Consider the following 21257-nt stretch of genomic DNA (forward strand, 5'->3'; position numbering starts at 1 on the left):
AAAACTTGTTCAGTATTAGAAGTGCCCCTTAAAAAAAACATTTTAAGTGCATCAAAATATGTTATGTACCTGGGAAAAGGCATTTGACTAATTGCAATAACAATTTCACTCCTAATGAGCATCACATTTGTAGCTGTACCAATACACTTCTCCCTCTCTCTTTTCTTCGAAAAAATATTAAGTGGGAAGCTGTGCCTTGCTTTGAATAGCGTTCAACGGTGCATCAATTGCAGATCATCCTCATGTCGGCCACAATCAACGTGGACTACTTTGCGGAGTACTTTTCCACGGCCCTGTTGGACCAGCTGGAGCCAGCCCCCATCATCGAGATTCCAGGCAAGATGAAGGAGGTCCGGGAGTACTACATCGACAGCCTGCGCACCCTGGGCGAGGTGAGCACTCTTGGTGCTGTCACCAGACCTTGTAGTCAACTGTGGTTCTGGTGGAGCTGTGTTTGAGCACTCTTCGTGACGTCACCAGACCTCGTAGTCAACCATAGTTCTTGTGGAGTCATTTTTGAACACTCTTGGTACCATCATCATATCTTGTAGTCAACCGTAGTTCTGGTGGAGTTGTGGGTGAGCACTCTTGGTGCTGTCACCAGATGTCATAGTCAGCTGCAGGTCCGGTGGAGTTTTGGGCAAGCACTCTTGGTGATGTCACCAGACCTTGCAGTCAACCATAGTTCTGGCAGAGTCGTTTTTGAACACACTTAGTGCCATCACCAGATCTTGTAGTCAACCACAGTTCTCTGGTGGAATTGTGGGTGAGCACTCTTGGGGCTGTCACCAGACCTTGTAGTCAACTGCAGTTCTGGTGGAGTCGTGGGTGAGTGCTTTTGGTACCATCACCAGACCTTATATTCAACTGCTGTTCTGGTGGAGTTGTGGGTGAGCATTCTTGGTGCAGTACAGTTAACAGACCTTGTAGTCAACCACATTCTTGGTGGACGTTTGGGTGAGCTCTCTTGGTGCCTTGCAGTAAAACGCGGTACTGCAGTAAAACACGATACTGCAGTAAAACAGGTACTGCAGTAAACCTTGCAGTAAAACACGGTACTGGTGGACTTGCGACTTAAGGGGGGACGCGGCTTTCGTATCGCGAAAAAATGGCAAAAAAATCGATTTTTCGAAAATCACATTTTCAGTTTCTGTAGACCTTTTTCTATCAGATTCCAAAATATCTTCACCAAAAACCACGTAGAAGTGCTTTAAAAAATTTGTTACGTCCGCCAAGGAGGCGAAAATTATTGCGGAAATTGCAAAAAAACACCGATTTTCAAAAAATCATAGCTCGGTAACGGCACCACCGGGCGCCGATATTTTGGTCTCGTCGGAAAGCGCATTTCTCCGTCTTCAAATTCCCCGCCTCAGCTGGCTCCTCCCTTCGAAAACAAGCGCACAAAAAGCAAATGCTCGAAGGTCGTTTCGAGGCCTCCGATTGGCCGCGTCCGCCATGTTGCCCCAGCGCGCCTCGCCATTGGTCCGATGCTCGCTTCGGGAGATCGTCGGCTGCTGCTCGCGCGCCGCGACGTTACGGAACGGCCGTCGAAAGTCGCACTACTTCGTGACGCGTTCGCACTCGTTCTGTTCACGGCTCGACGATCACGTCGAATATAACTACGTTTTAGTTTGGAGCTGCAAGCGGAAGCTCGATCAGATTACGATGGCGCGCCGCGCTCGTAGTGAACATCGTCGCGCGTCTCGGGCTCGGACCGACCCTTTAGCGTTGACTCGTCGGATCAGCGGTTGGAGATTCTGCTTTTCAACACTGCGGATGTCGTGACGAAGATAATCGCGGGACGACTCCTTGTACTCGCGACCACGCATTACGTACTTTGAAACAAGCATCGGGCACCGCGGCCGGCGCGTCTACTGCTCGGAGTCGTCACTAGGCCTAACTCCGCTCACGGGCGCCGGCGTGCGATACGAACTTCGAACTTTGCGGGCAAGAACAACGCGTTAGCGGACCCGCGGTAGTGTGCTTCTTTGCAAGCAACGAAGCGCATCGCCTGCCAGCTCTTCGGAACCGCGGATGGTCATTTTTACGCATCGGCAGCAGACCCCACATCCAAGCTCGTCGCGCAGCGGCCGCGCGTCGGCGTCCCGAAATGCGAGACCAAACATGTTGCGCGCCGATTTTTCGTCGCCGCACCTAGGGATATTGCGCATCGTCAATGAATGCCGCCTCCCAGCACATCGCGTGCCAACTTCCCGGACTCCGCGGCCGAGCACTTTGAGGTGAAATAAAGCGCTGTTGATGCAATTTAGGCGCGCTTGGAGCCGTGCGTATCGCCGCAAGCTCTCATGAATCATCTGAAAAAATAATAGCCTCGCAGGTAACCGTGTCCGCAACCGGGTGAATGATGAAACGCATCACAGTCGAGGTTTACAAATAAGCTTGAGTGAAGCAGGGAGATGAGTTTACATCTGCCCAATTCGCGTCTTAAATAAACTGTTAAGCAATTTCTATTCCACCAATGTCTTGGCCATAAATGCCTGTTATTTAGAAGGAAGGGATAGGTTGTCATGATGAGAGCCACTCTTAGTATTCTATAAAAATGATTCAATGATCAATTGCAATCAAGACTGTTAATTATGTTAGTGATAGCATGAATACAAGAAACCTGGCAAATCATCATAGTACATGACCTACTTGCATTCCAATATCTTGTTTTTTGTCATGTTTATTACACCGCTTCATAACTTTGTTTAAAATCCATGCTACATGTTCTTTGTATATCAGAAAAGGATTTTAAGAAAAAAGAAAGAAAACAAAGGCACAACAGATGAAAGGCCACACGTGCAGCAGGTCCAACGTTATAAAACACACCAAAGATCTCAATCTTCTTGTGTTTTAGAGAAGCAAGGCACCTCAAACTAAAGAAAGGGCACTCAAGAAACTGCACATTACGAAGGACTCAAAATATTACGATCCCAGTGCCTTTTGATGAAGTAATATCGTTGGTACAACTTTAAAAGCCGTTTTTCTCAAAACGACTTTTCTTGCTTCCAGCTTCGCTTGTTCCGCTGATTTCTCAGTGACCGCTGGGTCTATTTCAGTTCCGTTTTTTGTTCTATATTCCTTGAAGCACAGTTCAGGGCGTGACATTCTTGCTTTTTCAGCATGGCCTTTTGATAATTAGCTATTTGACAAGTTGCAGAAAGCCTCGATGCCTGTTGCACAATCACCTCATGAAAAATGAAAACTAAAAAAAAATTTGTTGCAAATAAAAAAATCTAAGAATGTCACGCCCGCAATCAGACATCTTAGAATGCATAGCACTTTGAAAAAGTTTTTTTATCGCATTTTTTAAGCGAGTCAGACTCGGAACAAGAGCAGAAGGTGAAATATATTGTACATCAAAAAGTTGTAAAGATATATTCATGAAATTTCTACAGTAGCACTAAAAAAACATTTCAAATAAATGTGCCAATTTTCATCAAAATCCATGAAGAAATAAGAAAGTTGGTACCGAAAGCCACGTCCCCCCTTAAGGGGGGACACTGCGCCTGAGAACTTTTTTTACAATTCTTTACCAATTTAAATGAAACTCGCTGAGTTGATGTATATTTGTGTGCTGATTTCTAGGCTTGTGCGAATATTCGAGCACTTTGAATATTCGAACGAATAATACAGTATTCGAATTCGCTTCGATTCGAATTTAAATTATTGAAAATTTCGAAGTATTCGGAATGAACGAATAGGTGTGTATTAGTACGCTTGTAACCCGCCTGTAAAGGTTGTTTCACTGCATGAAAGGGGTGCTATACCGTGAACACCCCTTTCCAGAAAAAATCCGCACTGTTCGTTTGTAAGCTCCTGTAAAGGTGGTTTCACTGCAGTGGAGGACTGCTATACCGTGAATACACCTTTCCAGGGAAAATCCGCACTGCCGCGAAGCCCCACTTCAAGGTTAAATGAACATATTACCCTCACATCGATTCATCATTTTTCAAGTTTAAAAACTTGTTATACCGGCTTATATGCTCCAAGTATAATAAATTTTAAAACATAACATATTTTACAGGTTATCACTTGCATTCTACTGAAAGCCAAATCCTGCTACTATTCGAAGTTGCTTCCACTTCCTTTGAACCAAAACGAATGACATTTGCACATGCCTTGTTACAATTAAAAAAAAGACGTCGCGCAGGTTGGTTGAGTCATGACAGATATGCTCGTTTTTGTTTATAGTATGTGATATACGCTATTCGAATTCGATTCGAAATTATTCGACCAAAATCACTATTCGCTACGAATTCGCTTCGAACCTAAAATTTACCATTCGCACAAGCCTACTGATTTCAAATATGCAATTTTTTTCCTAGTACAATATGTAGTTTTTGAATTCCAGGTTCCATTTTGAGAGCCATAGTTTGCCTAAACTGAGAGAAATGCAAAGTAATTAAGCACACCAGAATGACCTAGAATGAGTACAGAGTGAAAGAAAACAAGAATGGATGTTCTAAGCCCATTAGAACAAAAGTTGTGGCATAATCCCAGCTTGGAGTAGACTCACTTGGAATGTTCATCGTGCCATAACTTTTGTTCAAATGGGTTTAGAACATCCATTCTTGTTTTCTTGCACTCTGTACTCCTTCTAGGTGATTCTGATGTGCTTAATTACTTTGTAACTCTTTCAGTTTAGGCAAACTGGGGCTCCCAAAAAGCATATGAAATGTCTGATATTTTAAAAACTACATCATATACTAGAAAAGTAATTGCATATTTGAAATCTGCACACAAATATGCATAAACTGAGCAAGTTTCATCTCAATCGACAAAGAAATTTAAAAAAAAATTTCAGGACCCATGTCCCCCCTTAAGTGCCGCGATGTTGCTTTTCTAAGCATGAAGATGCGGGTCCTATTCCTGGTCGCAGTGGCCAAACATTTATGATGGCAAAATGCAAGAATACTTGTGTATTTATATTTAATAGCAGATCCATAAACCACATGTTATAAATTTCGAGTCCCGCACTGCAGGATGCTTCACAACCATATCTTCGTTTCAGCACCTGAAACTGCAGAATTTGACTTTTTTTATACATTCCATCACTGGGGCAGTGTTTCAATGGTGCCCTAATTACAGTGTCTGGATTCATGGTTGGCATCTACATGGCATAATATGCAGTTCTTGTATAAGTGCTTTGCTAAGCAGTCTCGCTTTTTTTTTCCCTGCTGTGGTTTATGCCAACAGCTTCCAGAATTTGATCCGTGTGACCCCTGCATCGCGCCGGAGTCGTTTCGCATCGCCCACCGTCTGATCAAGATCTTCGACAGGATCGAAGCCATGGAGCAAAAGTAAGTTTATTACCGCAACAGGATCTGATCTGTAATAGTTTAAATCATGCGTTTCTGCAAAGCTTGAAATAATCACTTCAACGGTGATGAACCTGTGAGGATGGGCTTAGAGTAATTTTCCGAGGTCAAGTCGAATACCAATTAAGCAGTGCCAAAAGTGAGTTTCTACTAAATTCACTATCAAAATGAATTTCAAATAGCACTTGTTGTTAAGTCTTGATAGTGACAATTCTATTCACAATATTGGCAAGTTTCTGCAAGCACATTGTTTATTGTGAAGTTTTGTTTGCGAGAAGCACAAAAGAAGCGAATAAGTGGTTTATTCACATACTCTTTCCTCTATCCGCTGCTCCCATGAGACCTGGTCGGTGAATATTTTCATTTTGTCTCAAATTGTTTAAGACGAGATGTTCTAACTAAATTTTTATATGTGATGAAACATTAATATTAAAAAATGAAATGACCTCAGAATGTAGCGTATTTCATAATAAAATAAAATTTGTCACTTCAGTGGCTGTCAAAGCGCACGTGTTGGCGTTGACGTCGTGTCAGCGCAGTCATTGCCGTTGTACCGTGCCTCAGCGCCCTCATCAAAGTTACGCCATCGTCACGTTGGTGTCATCATCGCATCTTCATTGTGTGTTCACTTCACCAGTTCTTGCAATATTGCGCGAATTTCACACAGACGCTGGTTCTGGAAAGAGTTTTCCGAATAACCGTCATCGGTGTGAATCGGTTCAATGCTAGTTGCAGTTGTTGAAGTTTTGCTCTCTAATTTTTTTTTTTTTTTTTTTGTCTTGTAGTGTGGATATGAACAAGGAGAGGTTTGCTCCGAGCCGAGGTGCTGTCCTAGTCTTCCTTCCCGGTGAGTAGGCCAGCAGTGCTCTGCAGGTCAAGGTGCCATGAGATTGAGCAGTTAGTTGAGTCAAGAATGGTTGTAAATTGATACCCGACAGCTACTTTGACATTCGAACGTACGTTCCCCCACTTTGAAGATTTGCGATGCGGGCGTATGAAGCTCGGCGATAAAAGTTGGCACACTGTGACGATTCAGGTCAGAGGCACGACTGTCGTGGCAGATGATGGCCGAAGAAGAAAGAACAAGATAATTATGCAAACAGTATAAACAACTAGACAAACAATAAGAGAAAAATTATATAAACAATGACAGCAGAAATAAGAGAAATTGCACCTGCACGAAATACGGGCTGACTTCGTGGAATGGAGATCTTTTTACCAGATGGGGCCTTTGAACTGTCAGGGAAACATCAACAAGCGAACAGTCGTGATTGTTTTGTTGCAGAGTCCGTGGTCGCGAGTTTACACTTTGATCTTTGCCGAAAGGTCGCATGCGCTCATTCGTTCATCGTCCAACATTTAATGCACGGAGAGACGCTTATCTGAATACCATAGGCTTTGCACCATCTGATCTTGTGACCATTGTATGGTTAGAGACAAGGTCGCTGTCATCATCATAATTATTGTGTCAAAGTTTACAAGTCTGATTAGGTTGTGTGACTAACATTGCTCTAATTGAGGCGCTTATTCGTTGCTTTTTTTTTTCTTTTATTCAGGCTACGAAGAGATCTCCATGTTCACTGACATGCTTCGGGACGACTGCATTTCGCTGAGGTACAACCCCCTCTTCCTCATTGAAATACAGTGAACCCTCATTAATTTGGATAACAAAGGACTGAAGTAATTGTGCATAAACTATGAATACATTTTGCTAGAAGACGTGTGGAAAAAGAGGTAAACAAAGGCTTAGTATATGTAGAAAGGCTGCCACCTGTATGAGGTGGCCAGCAGGTTCCCCTCAAAGTGTTGCTTGCAGCTTCTTTGCCTGGTCATCCTTGCAACCTTATTGCTGCAGATTCAGTTATGATTACTGTTCTTGACCAGTGTTGTGAAACAACACTGTTAAGGTTGCCTTAGTATCTTTCCTTTCTTGACTTTAATGATTAGAAATTAGGGGCGTGCGAATATTCGAAATGTTGAATATTTTTCGAATAGTGTTTGCTATTCGATTCGATTCGCACTGGAATTTTACTATTCGAACTATTTGAACTTCCCAAAAACAAGACAAATGCAGTCAACGTCTGATTGAAAGTGACCCCTTCAGATTTTCAATATGCTTCACCTCATCACACCCAGGTATTGCAGCAAAGCTGCCTTTCGAGCTCCGTTACGGTTGAACTTTGCCAAGAGACGGTCAACGTCCGATTGGAAGTGGTCCCTAGATTTTCAATATGCTTCACCTCATCACACCCCGGTATTGCGGCAAAGCTGCCTTTCATACTCTGCTACGGTCGCAGATGCTGATTCCAACATGGAGATGAAAGATGTGGCAGAGGTGGGGGCTCAATTAATGCTGTTTTGGACCTTAAATTTGGGCAGAAAGTCCGAAAAATCAGAAGCCGAAGCTTTTTAGCATCCAAAATTTCAGATATTCTTATATATAGACGTCTACGAGGAAGATTTGGAACTCGGACTTGAAGGGAGCACACCCTTGTCCGCCACATCAGTTGGGTTTCCACAGAAGTTGAAAGAGGAGGAGAGGCTGAGGAAATGGCATCTTTGCCTATCACGTGTAAAGCGTTGTCAGCAACACTTTGGTTGCACCAAATCATGTACACAAATGGAATTCGTCCTCTACACAAGACAAATATGAAACACCACCCCGCCAGCGCTTCATCAACCTAGCAAAAAGAAACACTTTCATGTTGCTATCTCATAGGAATGTGCTTAGGAATCCTCTCTAACTGCAATTTCGCTTCGAAGTATTCGAAAATTATTCTAGAAATATTCGAAAAATATTCGATTCGATTCGCACTCACACTTCAATATTCGAATTCACTTCGCACCCAAAATTTTGCTATTCGCGCAGCTCTATTAGAAATGCCTTTCTCTCTCTCTCATTTCTTTTTCTATAGATGGACAGTGCTGCCGCTTCACTCCACAGTGACTCAACAGGAACAGCAGTCAGTCTTTCTGGCTCCTCCCAAGGGTCACCGCAAGGTAGATTAAGGCCTCAGTATGCATTCGAGCCTCAGGGAAACGAAATATTGGTTATAACGAAGTTGTGCAGTTAATACAGTATATAACAAATACACAAAAATTTTCGGTCATCACAAAATCTTGGTTATAACGAAGTATCTGTTTTAATGAAATTTCGGTTATAACAAAATATCAGTTATAACAAAGTATCAATTACAGTAGAACCCCGCTGATACGTTTTTGAAGGGACCGTAGGAAATAAACGTAAGAGACGGGAAACATAAGAGACGAAAAACAGGAAAAACGGCAAAATATTTAGTGGTACAGAATTTTATTTCAATTCTTACGAGCAGCACGAAAATTGGCGCGCTCAGCCGCGATCTAGTCGATGGATAGAAACGCGGAGCTAAGGACGGCCTCATCCACAGAAATGTAATCAACGTATGTGATTTTTTTAACACCAACAGCTGTAGGCATGAAAGAACTAAGCACACGCAATCACGACCAGCGCGGCGAGTCCGACCGCGAACCGCACGCACGACCATGCGAGCTCCAACCAGCTCGAACTCCTCCCGTTCTCCGAAAAATAACGATGATGATGAGTCTACGCCAACGCGATGGCAGAAGTGAATGCCAATCTCGAAGGCCTTGCTTTCGCAAGCAATTACGTCATACACGCCATGTTTGTGCAATGCAAATCTCAAAGGCTATGCTTTTGTCAATAGTAAATGCCAATCTCGAAGGCCTTGCTTTCGCGCGCAGTTACGTCATAGACGCCATCTTTGCAATTTGAATCTCGAAGGTCATGCTTTTGTTTGCATCAATTGAAAGATTCTGTTGCTTGCGCCTCTCATGCGGCTAATATTACGGTCAAACGAGGCCAAGCTGCGTGAAAATGCACCATGGCCGCTCTCTTTGGTAGTCACTCGGTCGGCTCCGAGCGCACTTCGCGACGTATCATACGGGAACGGTCCGACAGTTACGACGTAACAGCGGGGTTCCCAATACATTGTATCCTATGGGAGCTATGCCGGGACCGGCGGAAAACGACGTAACAGCCGGGAAAACGCAGCAGTGAGGAACGTAACAGCGGGGTTCTACTGTATAATGCGATCTCAGTTATAACGAAGTCTTGTAGTGAATACAGTGTTATGAAGACCCGTTTATAAGAAATATTTGGATATAGTAACGAAGCTATTTTCATGTCATATGCAGCTTCGCTATGACTAGGTTTGACTGTAATTTGCTTTTTTTCATTCAGTGGTAGCTCTGGAATGGGGCTCACTGGATGTTGTGACGCAACAGTATGCAAGAGACGTTAAAATGTGCAGTGAGGATGGAAAGAAACGCGAACAGTGTGGCATCTACATTCTTCGCTGTTTCACCTTTCTTTTTGAGCGGTTGTAGCCTGGATGGTAATAAAAAGCCAATAGAGTCATCCATGATACAGTCGAAAACCATTCTAGCACGTTTTTTTCATTGCAACCAAGGTCAGAGCGTGATGATAAATAGCGCGCCACGCTGTGTGCATTTCTTTTCATCCCCCCTGTACATCAAGTGCATTGTCTTCATTAAAGCATGAAGAGTGTTGCTGTTATTTAATAAGAAACAAATATGAGTCATAGAGTAGGGATTTTTATTTTGCTTTAAACTTATTGCAAAAGCTTTAATGTTTGTGTGTGTTGTAATTTTTAAAATTCTTTTGATGGTTAAACAACTGAGGCTTTAGGTTGCTTAATAAACAAATATGCTTCCCAGAGAAGGGGCCTTTGCTTTGTACTTTCATGAAATTTGAACGATTATTGCGTGTTGTCATATTTTTCATATTTTTGTTAGGTTTTTAATTGCGAGCTTTAAGCTATAAGGTTATGTACACACTTTGGTAGGAGTGGAACGTCCGTGGTATGCCCCGAATTAGGGCTGAAAAAGTGCTTAACAACTTGCTGTGCGAAATGTGCGATGCCTTCTGGCGCTCTCTCAGAAAGCTTTAAAGTGGAAAGCGTATCTTAACTGCAATATAATGCCAGGGGGTACAAATATAGGCACAAACATGCCACTGAACCGAGCCCGGGCAATGTTAACAGCGTCAATAGATGGAACTAGGTGGGCACCAGTGGCACGGCTTGCAAAGCGTGAACTAACATCACAAAGACACCGTTCACTCTTTTTGTACAAATGTACGTACCACGAAGATTGTGCGTCGTTGGAGAAACTGGACGGAAATGACCAGCACTGGTGCAAGGGCTGTACCTTGTTGATAGTACAGTAAAAGCTCGTTAATTCGGATTTCACGGGACCGGAAAAAATGTCCGAATTAACCGAATGCCGAATTAACGAATGAACAGGAAAAACAACATTAAAATCAAGTTGGAGAAGCATACCTTTATTTGCTGAAGTATTTTGTAATGGTCGTCTGCGTTTTCGCGCAGATTCCGGCTGACATTACAATTTTTTCTTAACTCTTCCAAATGGCCAACAGCACGCAAAGTGTCGGAAGTGCTCAGGCAAACGTCCTCTAATATCAAAAGAGCCTCCGAGACTTCCCGTGAGGTGCGATGAGTTCGCGACATCATTAATAATTTCTTGATCGGGCAGGAGACCAGTCGTGGCGACACAATCATCAATCACGATGTAGTCTTGAAGGGTCATATCTGAGGGAAAGGACAGCATCGAAGGTCGGGCAGTCATCGTCGGTGGACTCGGCTGACACCTCGCCGATGCCATCGTCAGCTACTGCCGCACGCTCGGGCCTCACATGTAAACACGGTCACAACGGGGAAAAAAAAGAGAACTCCGCAAGAAGAGACGGTGCCGACACAACACAAGGGAAAATGGCGTCGGAGGCGCAGTGGAGCGAAGAAAGAAGATGCCGACGTTCAGTGACGCTGCGATCGCCCCCACTAGTTGATGACGATGGCGATGTCACTCAGGTTTCGGTTTCGCTCCAGTGGTGCCAGCGCTGCCTTACCACACTTTTGTGTAGCGGCAGCCGTCAACATTTGTCCGAATTAAGCGGTGCGGAGTCCAATTCTGACGAAATAACGAAGGTTTGGTCCCGTAGATTAACATGCACTTCGGCCGGGACCAATAGAGCCGTCCGAATTATCCGAATTTCCGAATTAACGGGTGTCGAATTAACGAGCTTTTACTGTATTGCTAAAACAGTGCGTGCTGCCCTTACACGAGCGGGGGCACTGTACGCAGGAGAAAGTTGCGTATGCTGAAGTCACGTTTGCTCAATCTTCCATATCTCTGCAGATCATCCTTTCAACCAACATTGCGGAGAGCTCCATCACCGTTCCCGACATCAAGTATGGTGAGTATGAACTTTGTTGAGTCAAGTTGGAGGGCTAGCCAGTTGTAAGTAGTCATTCGGAGTACTAAGCGCAACCGAACAAAGACTGAGGAAGAAATGATGCTTTGAATGTGTCTGTTTCCTCATTTGTTCTCGTTTGGTTGCGTTTATCACTTTATGTCACGTACGGTAGATACCTGAATGACTGCTGGAACCGGTGGAAAATCTCCAATTTTCTGCGAGATTTGCTTTGCTGCATGCCAGTGTAAATGAAGTTATTTTCATTGCAATAGCACTTCGTAGACAGTATAGATGTACGTATATCAACACTTCCGTGCCACTGCCTGGCACACATGCATTGTATAGACAGTGCATGCGTGGCAGGTCACAGCTCTGCAGAGGTGCAATGCACAGTTGTGCTGTTCTCGCGTTCGCTGCTGCTTGCGTGCTGTGTCTCCCGTAATGTATTGCACAAGTCCTTTGCTTATGTTTTTTTTTTCACTAAAGGTAAAGTGCAATGTAGGCGTAGAGACTGGTGCTGTACTTACAAATGTTTATTGTGAGGCAAACTGCTGCATATCAACAGCAAGTTCGCCGTAACCAAGAGGCAACGAAGTTTGAGTTTATTGTTTCCGTAGTGATGTATAGTGCGGAAGATATCATCGAAGGGCAAGAATGTGCTGCAGTACATAAAGCGCATATGTCCTACAAACTTCGGATGATCTTGAAGAAAGAAAAGGAAAGAAAAAAAGCAATTCCCCCCCCCCCCCCATATCATTTGATTTTTTAAAAAGTTTACGGGCCTAGAATGTTATCAAGAAGAAAGAGCAGGTTTCCCTGAATATCCAATAAAAGTGCATGACTATAGTATTGATAGTGCTTTTAGTACAGCTGCAGTTTCTCCTCGGTCCAGTTGTGGACTTTTGCCTGACCAAGTGCCTGGTGTGTGACCCGGAGACCAAATACTCGTGCCTCAAGATGGAGTGGGCATCAAAGGCCAACTGCAAGCAGAGGCAAGGTCAGCATCTCCACCGTGAATCATTAAAACGCTATGTTTATGGTCTCGTATACTACAGAATGCACTGGTTTTCATATTTCTTCAAGCAGAACAAAAGTTTGCAGTGCGAGGTTTCGAGAGAACACTTGGTAGTGCCCTGTTCGGCACAGCGGAACTGCTCGACATGAAACTGCTGTGCACCGAATACTTTCCCATTTCATACAAAAGAAAACCTTTTGAGAGATATACAGTTCAAATTCTATGTAACAAACTTCAACGTAATGAAATTCGCAGTTCCGTGTTTCGTGGATCTGCAGTTTCATAAATTACATAATTCCTAAAAGTAGGGAGCGTCGCAGTCGTTTGGGTGCAGAAGTATGTGTAAAATTGAAAACGTAAAAACCCATATCCTTCTTGCAGTCACTTCTTTGTACTGTGCTCACGGACTGAAACACGGCATCAAAACTTTTAGTACAACGACTGCTGCAATTCCTCGAGATAACCACGTCACGTTGCCACGAATCTGTCCTCCAAAGCTGGTGTTGCCTCTGATGTAACTGTCCGAGTCGAAATTATGCCGATATGACACAAACTAAGGATGGCGAAGCGAAAGTATGCTGCGCATCACTCGGCCCTAAATTGTCGCGTTTCAATGCTTGAGCGCTGTACAGCGTGCAAAACTGCGGTAAATTTTACCGACATCTGTTTTGCTATAATCTGTGCGTTGTCTGCAAGAGTTTGTCCAACTCGGTAGGAAACATTTCTTGGACAGATAAAAGATCAAGAAAGACTAATCTCGAGTCATTAACCCCCCCCCCCCCTCCATCTTTTTCCTTTCTCGTTTCGAATGCAGGTCGTGCCGGTCGTGTGTCCGAGGGTCGGCTCTACCGCATGATACCCGAGAGCTTCTACCAGAACCAACTGCCCGAATACGGCATCCCCGAAATGCAGGTTTGTACTGGCCCAACTGCTTTTGACTTTGTACTTTCCTCAAGCCTTCGTAGACTTACGCACTTCACTTCATCGTGTGGTGCAGCCTTTGAAATGCCACGCTTGTTAGTGGCGCATACTCTGTGCATTTTTACAGGTGTTGTACGGGCGTATGCAAATAAGCGGATGTTCGTCAGACTTGTGCATTGATATTCCGAGTTGGCATTGGCCCGAGAGTATTCGACGAAGATTGCTTGAGTGTGCCTTGGAGAACTATCACCTGTGCTTGCACCAAGAGATTGTTAGAGTACGGTGGAATTTAGATTGTTAGAAATCTGTTTAGTTCGATCTGATGGATGATTCGGACTGCACATTTGATCCCGGCAGTATTGTATGTGCATTTGAACCTATTTTATTAGACACACACTATGGGGAGCACTCCTTGCCCCTTACATGTGATGTTTCTTGTAAGCATTGTACCATATTCTCTTTTTCTGATCAACCCCTATTTTGATGTAAGCACACCGGTGTCTCTTACACGCAACTCTCTTAAAAAACTGGTGTCTCTTATACTCAAGTCTTATACATCTGTGTCCCCTTTAAAGCAGTTCAACTATTTAAATGGGGGAAAAGAAAGCTTCCACAATCACATTATAAGAACCATCCATCCTGAATTTAAACAAGGTTTACTCTAGATTATTTCTTTAACATACCCTCAGGGCCAATACGACAGTATAGAGAGGACTGGTTGCAAGCAAAATGGGTTAATTCAGTGAACAGGGGTTCCTAAAGCAAAAGAACGTGTATGCAAACAAAGGGCACCTACATATACAACGTTAGCTATCACGTTCGCGGGTGTGGGTTTAACAGTGTGATGAACAATGTTCCTATAGTTATGCAATGTCACCTATGACGTACTTGAATAACTGGTGATCAGCGACGGTGATTGTTGAGGCAGAAAGGCAACTCCACTCCTTGGCAGTGCGCAGTACAAATGACTGCGAGAAGGCGGTGGACCTGCATGACTGAAGTTGTAGCCTAACTGCACTTGGAGTTTCAAACAGCTGTTTCAGGAAAACCATTAAAACGTTGCGCAGTGCTTGTCACCTGTTTCGTGTCTCTGTGTTACATTGCGTTGCTCCGTGTTGTCCGTGCCGCAGCGTTGCCCGTTGGAGCTGACGGTGCTGAAGGTGAAGAAACTGGCGCTGGACGAGCCTCGGGCCATGCTGGGCCTCTGTCTGGATCCGCCGGACTTGGGCGACATCGAGCGGGCCATTCTGGTCCTCAAGGAGGTTCGTTGTAGCAGCGGCATTGGAGATATAGTAAAACCTTGCTAATTTGACCCCATTAATTACGAAAATATGGTAATTTTAGCTCATTCTGTGTTCCGACAAGGCATCAGCATTGTTTATTGGCCTGAAACGCGTGTGTTTGGCTTGCACCACAGTTAATTTGGGCGGTCCTCGGAGAGCGCCGAGCTTTGAAACGCAGCAAACATGCAAAGCAAAAGAGTGAAAACGACGCTAGTGTCCAATTGAAATGAAGTGGCGATGTCAGCAGTGCTGTAGTTGTGTGCAGGAACAGTATGGGAAAACAGGAGCGGGAATGCTTTGCCAGAAACTTGGACCATCGCAAGCTCACTGGCCGAGCTCCTACGCGACTATAGTTGCGTGACTGCATGACAGCCATGCGACTATGTGATTGCTGTCCGTGATGCCGTTGGTGACAACCACTGTTTTTTTCTGGAGTGTGTGTTGAAATAACAAATGACAGCAGGATGCAAAAAACGCGTGTGCACTTGAGTTTAGATGCATGTTCAAGAACCCCAGGTGGTCCGACCTACTCCAGATTCCTGCCTGCTCACCCCACCTAAGTTGATTTGGAGTGCACCCCTCCCCCTTTTTTACTTAAATCTTCTTAATTTAATTAGATAAAAATCTTCTAACACAGGGTGCCGCTGGAGCCAACATATGTTTCGACAAGTGGTCTTGTCTTCATGACAACTGCCTGGAAGAAGACATGAGCACTTGTCGAAACGTTGACTCCCGCAACATTCCCGCGTTCAAGGATTTTTCATTTATTCAGTCCTCCATGTTCTCTTGAACCTCTGCCTTTCATTTAATTAGAAACTTGACAGCAGACTGAACTTGTTAGCAGCTTTTGCCAACTCTGCCATGATGGACTCGCAGGTGAGTGCCTTGACGACGGTGATTGGCGGCACCTTCTACCAGTACGATGGCGAGCTGACATTTGTGGGTAAGGTGATGGCCCAACTGCCCATGGACGTCTGCCTCAGCAAGATGATCCTGCTGGGCTTTGTCTTTGGTGTCATGGAAGACTGCATCATCATGGGTGAGCGAATGTTGGCTTTGACGTTGGTGGAGGTGGTAGCAAAGTACATACCAGGGTTTAAGATGTCCCAGAGTCTATTCACCTGGAACACGTGTACTCTAAGTGACGACCAGGCAAGGCACTTCTGATTTTCGCACTCAGAACAAGACTAAACGTGGTGACATGGTGATGAGCAAATAGCGTACAATAAAGATGTGGACTCGGAAACGGAACGATGTAACAGGCACTGACTCAGACTACAGCCCTGTGCACTAGAAATTTGACTGAAAAATGTGGCAAGTTGGGCGGGCTGGTAACGTTGCATTGTGACTAGCAAAGATTTCTCATGAGCCCAGGTGTTAATTGCGTGCAGTTCATCTTAGCAGCCTCCCAAACTCCACCTTAGCTTACCAATCAACCTTGCCAACCTTACCAACCTGCCCACTTTTCCATGATATTAAACCTGGTGAATGCACCTTGACAGAGTGTCAATTTATGTATGTTTCATGTCCGTTGGTGCCATTGTTGTGCAACTATTTATTGGGATTAGGTTGTCATTCTCTATGTGGTCCACTGTGATTTATGTTTTCTGCATTTTTCTTTGTAAGGCTACACAACCATAGTGAATAGGATGGTGGCCGATGCCTTAACTAAACACTTCGCCGGTTCATCACATGACTTCTTATAACACTGAAAACAGCCCCGCCACGGTGGTCTAGTGGTTATGGCGCTCGACTGCTGACCCGAAAGGTCGCGGGATCAAATCCCGGCCACGGCGGCTGCATTTTCGATGGAGGCGAAACTGTTTGAGGCCCATGTACTTAGATTTAGGTGCACGTTACAGAACCCCAGGTGGTCAGAATTTCCGGAGCCCTCCACTACGGCGTCCCTCATAATCATACCAGTGGTTTTGGGATATTAAACCCCAGATATTATTAACACTGAAAACATGAGACAGTTCTCTATCATTGCTAGCTTAGTGTGCAAAATAACTTCTCTTGTGAACAAGCTTTTGTTTAAAAAGAGCGCCTCATTGTCCACCTACGCAAAAATTGTCACCATCGTGTCACAACAATACAGACACCGGCTGGGATGATAGGCTGTTGCCAGTACTGCAATTAGGCTTATGCTAGCGTATTTGATTTCGCTGCGCAGGCAGCTTTCATACATCATTGTGGTCTGAAAAGTGGTAGCAAGCATCAAATGCCAGTCGCTTAACTTGCCAGATTTCAGCATAGCTCTAGCTTCATGTCTCCGTGTTCCTATGTCTTCATTTTTTTTTCTTTGCTATTTTTTCATATGTAGCGGCTTGCCTCTCCATCCAGTCCATGTTCTCGAGGCCATTCCAGAAGCTGCTTGAAGCGTACAAGTGAGTGTACTCGCACACAGGCGGGCGTTGCTTGAACCCCGTCACTGTTGTGCGGTAGAATCTCTACGATTTGAAATCTCTGAGTTTAAACTCATACTTATATTTCGAAGTGCACAGCTGGTTTGGCAAAGTTCCATGTATTTCAATAGAAAAAAAGTAAACTCCCATAAGTTGAGGCTCTCAGATCTCAATGGTTACTTTGAACAAAAATTTTTTTCACTTACTGACCGCCTTTCACTGAAAGAAGTCTCATCCGTTGCCTTTCACACCATCTTATATCCAAACCTTTGAAATAATGCAACTGCCTGTAGCACGCTACCTGTTCTGCAACACTAAACAGCAGGTGCTGGCAGCTCCGAAGAGAGTGAGCACAGGCCTCCGTATGAAAAAAAGGTGCCTGACAAAATGGCAACTTCGCTGTCCGCTTCTAAACTCTCCTTGCCAGGCACAACTGCAAGATTTGGTTGATCTGTTCATATCAATGCCTGCTATCCGCAGGATGTGTTTTCTCACCAAGGCCGAGGAGTAGATCATGATACCTTTAAAGTGTACCTTGAACGTCGAGTGCTCGTCTTGGACACACACAGTTTTTGACGTGTTTGCCTACTGTTTCGCTTCTAGATCTCGCATGGCGTGGGCCGAGGGATCCTTCAGCGACTGCTTGGCCATGCTGAAGGCCTACAAGGTACGAAGGCCAATTTCAAGCTCACTAACACTTTAAAAATAAAGGAAAAAGAACTTGCAGATCGTGTTTTTTGCATGTGAACGACTCTGTTGAAAGCTCAGTTGAGTGTGCAAGGAAGCATGACTGCTTGTTCCTGTGAGTAGAGGACCTTGCTGTCGAGTTTTGGAACTTTCTGCTGAGCTGCCATCTTGTTAGGACAGTGAAGTGGCCTGCATCCTTTTTTTTTTCTTCAGTGCTGTTTTCACAAAGCAGTCTTTTTTTTTTTTCTGCTGAGTTTGCCAGAACCGGACTGAGATTTAATATGGCTGCTCATCTGCATTAGCTCTCTAAATAGTCGTTAACGGTGAGTATTGGAATGCGGCCAGTATGTATTGCCTGCTTAAAATCCCGCTACTTTCAAGCTTAAAATTTCTTTTTCCTTATGCTGCTAATGCACTTTTATTGCTATAGCAGTTACGTATATTTACACTTGAAGCACATTTTTGCCATCGTCGTCGCGTTTCATATAAAGTCCATATCGATAATATTGCCCTGTGCATCGTATGTTCTACGTGCGAGCGAAAGCTTGCGGAGGCTGCGGATGGGCCTGGCTCAAGCAGGTGGAATGCACTGGTCCGATCAGCTCCATCGGGCAAGGAACATGAAGGGGCGCCAGTGGGGAGGCTGCGTTGCTCGGGCGGCAACTGTGAACTTCGGTCGAAAGGCCGCTGTTGCGCGAGCTGGCGTGCGTGCTTTCTCAACCGATATCAATGGACTGCTCATACCCTTTTACATGCTGTGCTCTTACTGCTTTATTTGCATTGAAGCGCGACAGCACGAAAGCAACTTTGCCTGCTGGAGTGGCCACATTTCCTTATTTATTTATTAATACTGTCAACCCTCACAGAGGGGTCATAATGGAGAGGACAATACAATTACATACATCAAAATGCCAGCATTTTGTAGTTACCGGATCCTAAAGGAGTCAGCTGTTAGCCTGTAACATTCCAATTCGTTGCTATCGCATTCATTGCTTCGCCTTTGTGGCAAAACTGTGACATTTTAGTTCACATTGTCGCTGCATGTTTCTGTGTGACATCCTCCCGTGCACAATGCCTTTTGGGGCTGGGAAAGTACACTTAAACAAAATGTGTACATCTGGGTTCAGCTTCGTTGGTCTGCTGCTCTGCGTTGACGAACGTAAGTGAAACGTTTTTCACCCCCGTCCTCTCTCCCACGCTTCAACACGCAGGTGTGGCAGGACATGCGGATGCAGGGGGCGTTCTCGAGGCGCGGGGGCCTCAACGAGCGTGAGTGGGCCTCGCGCAACTTCCTCCAGTACAAGCGGCTCCTCGAGGTGGAGCAGCTGGTCCAGGAGATCCAGATGCGCCTTGTCAAGTTCAACATCCACTGCCTGGACCGGCCCAACCGGGCCCCGCTCAACCCGGACCAGCACCTCATCATTCTCCGGGTATGGGTTGGGTTGCTTCTGATCGGTCTTGCATGTGTTACAAAAAGGTAAAAGTAGCCGATTACAATGACTTCCTTGTGAAAGAAAGTTAGGGCAGCTACGCACTAGTGGTGCAAAGACTGAGGAAGCGGTGGAGCTGGTGGCGTTGCCCTCCTCCTTTCCCTCCTCCTCACCCTCACTTCCCTCTCCCACCCCTAGCTATACTGGGTATGCTTGGGTGCGCATGCTCTCTCTTTCTTCTATTTCTTTTTTGTGTCTATTTCTATCTTTCTGTTTTTCTCTTTTTTCTTTCTCTCTCTCTCTCTCTCTGTACTCATTCTCTTGCCCATCAGGGTTATTGCATATGCCGGACAAATCGGCACTTATGTTCTGGGAGTGAAGCAGAAGAGAAAGAAAAGGATGAAGAGATCACATGCTGGTTCGTGAAGATGATAAGAACGCCCAACCCAAAATTTCGGATGCGGAAACTCTTCGGCGTCCAATTTTTCAGACTTTCTGCCCAAACTGCATGTCCGAAATGGCATTAATTGAAGGTCCTACTTCAGCTGCGTGGCATTCTGCTGCGTGGCATCTATCATCGCGTAAGTTCGAACCAGTGCTTTCGCGAGTCGATCTGTTTGCGGTCGTAGCAGAGTCCGAAAGGCAGCTTTGCCGCAGTGCCAAAGCGTGATGGGGTGAAGCACGTCGAAAATCTGAAGGGCCACTGTCACAGCGTAATGCGGTAATGTCTTTACAGATAAGCACCTGAAATGCTCGGTGGCATGGTGGTGGCAGGCAGCAAATTTGCCAGTACGGCTTAATCACTGACAACCCTTATAATAAGCATCTTCAGCTAACTACTCGGTAGTGCATGTTGCCTAGCGCAGTTATATTCATACTGCACGCATTTGGTAGGCGATAACCCAAACGTGCCGCACCGCCGTTCATGCTGCCTCTTTGTGCAAGACAGCTAAGTGTGCTGCGCAGACGCATTACCTTCATAAACGAAAGCAGCTTGCCATCGCCACGACTGTGTGCGGTCAGAAACAGAGTGGACATGCCGTAATGAACGCTTTCGTAACAGATGCATGCGTACGGTACAGCAAGGGCCCTGGCAGTGACAACATGACCTTAGTAGGTGACATGCTGCACACAACTGGGAAGGATCAGCTTCATGCTGCAGCAACAGATGCGGCGTGTAAGCAGAGATTTTCGTGCAGCAGTGCATCCCCCCCCACCAACGTGCTGCTCTTGCACAGATGGTGATCTGCGGTGCGTTCTACCCCAACTACTTCTACCAAGAGGACCTGGACGAAGCGGCCTGCTGCCGGGGCCTGATGACCGACCCACTGTGCACGGTCATCCTGAATGGGATCCCTCAGAACCAGGGTATCCTGTACGATCATGCCATCCGCTCCCTGCTCGCCCCGTGCAGCAGCCGCATGAAAATTGTCTTCGAGGAGTCGCGTGCCGCCGTCGAGTTCCTGCAGAAGGAGCGCCGTGACGGTGTTTTGCCTGCCGTCTACACGGCTGTCAAGATGCGCCAGCTGCGCATGCCCCTCGAGCTGTCCCTGTTCCGGCCCGAGGACGCCAAGGAGAAGCTCGAGCGGCTGCACAGGCTCAGGGACGGCGCTGACGGCAACGGTGGTGACGGCGAGAGGCGGCTCAAGTCGAACCGGTGGGTGTCGTGGCATGGCGTTTGCATGGGGGGGACTACAGTAGACTCTCGATAATTCAAACTCTTATACAGTAGACTTTATTAAGCGGAACTTGAAGGGACCATGAAAATGGAGTTCCATTTACTGAGAGTTGAACAAGGCTGCAGAATTCAAGTATGAAACCAATTGTATTAGAGATGGTTGTTCCATTTAAGCAGCAATTTCGTTTAAGAGCTTTAGGAACGTTTCCTGAGTCTGCT

At 45.3% G+C, this 21257-nt stretch overlaps 1 protein-coding gene across 1 annotated transcript in view; it reads left to right on the plus strand.

Annotated features, from left to right (window-relative positions):
- The window catches only part of LOC119374679 (ATP-dependent RNA helicase TDRD9), a gene marked incomplete at its 3' end in the record, with an annotated part of 31584 nt that extends 10567 nt beyond the window's left edge, over nucleotides 1-21017 (plus strand). Inside the window, 14 exon segments of the mRNA XM_049420323.1 lie at nucleotides 234-392; nucleotides 5203-5306; nucleotides 6110-6171; nucleotides 6881-6938; nucleotides 8240-8324; nucleotides 11562-11619; nucleotides 12512-12616; nucleotides 13449-13546; nucleotides 14686-14817; nucleotides 15715-15877; nucleotides 17162-17225; nucleotides 17847-17910; nucleotides 19142-19360; nucleotides 20599-21017. Coding sequence (XP_049276280.1) covers nucleotides 234-392; nucleotides 5203-5306; nucleotides 6110-6171; nucleotides 6881-6938; nucleotides 8240-8324; nucleotides 11562-11619; nucleotides 12512-12616; nucleotides 13449-13546; nucleotides 14686-14817; nucleotides 15715-15877; nucleotides 17162-17225; nucleotides 17847-17910; nucleotides 19142-19360; nucleotides 20599-21017 — 1790 coding nt within the window.
- Nucleotides 21018-21257: the final 240 nt, after the last annotated feature.

Source organism: Rhipicephalus sanguineus, chromosome 11 (assembly GCF_013339695.2).
Source record: "Rhipicephalus sanguineus isolate Rsan-2018 chromosome 11, BIME_Rsan_1.4, whole genome shotgun sequence".
In the NCBI taxonomy this organism is placed as follows: Eukaryota; Metazoa; Arthropoda; class Arachnida; order Ixodida; family Ixodidae; genus Rhipicephalus; species Rhipicephalus sanguineus.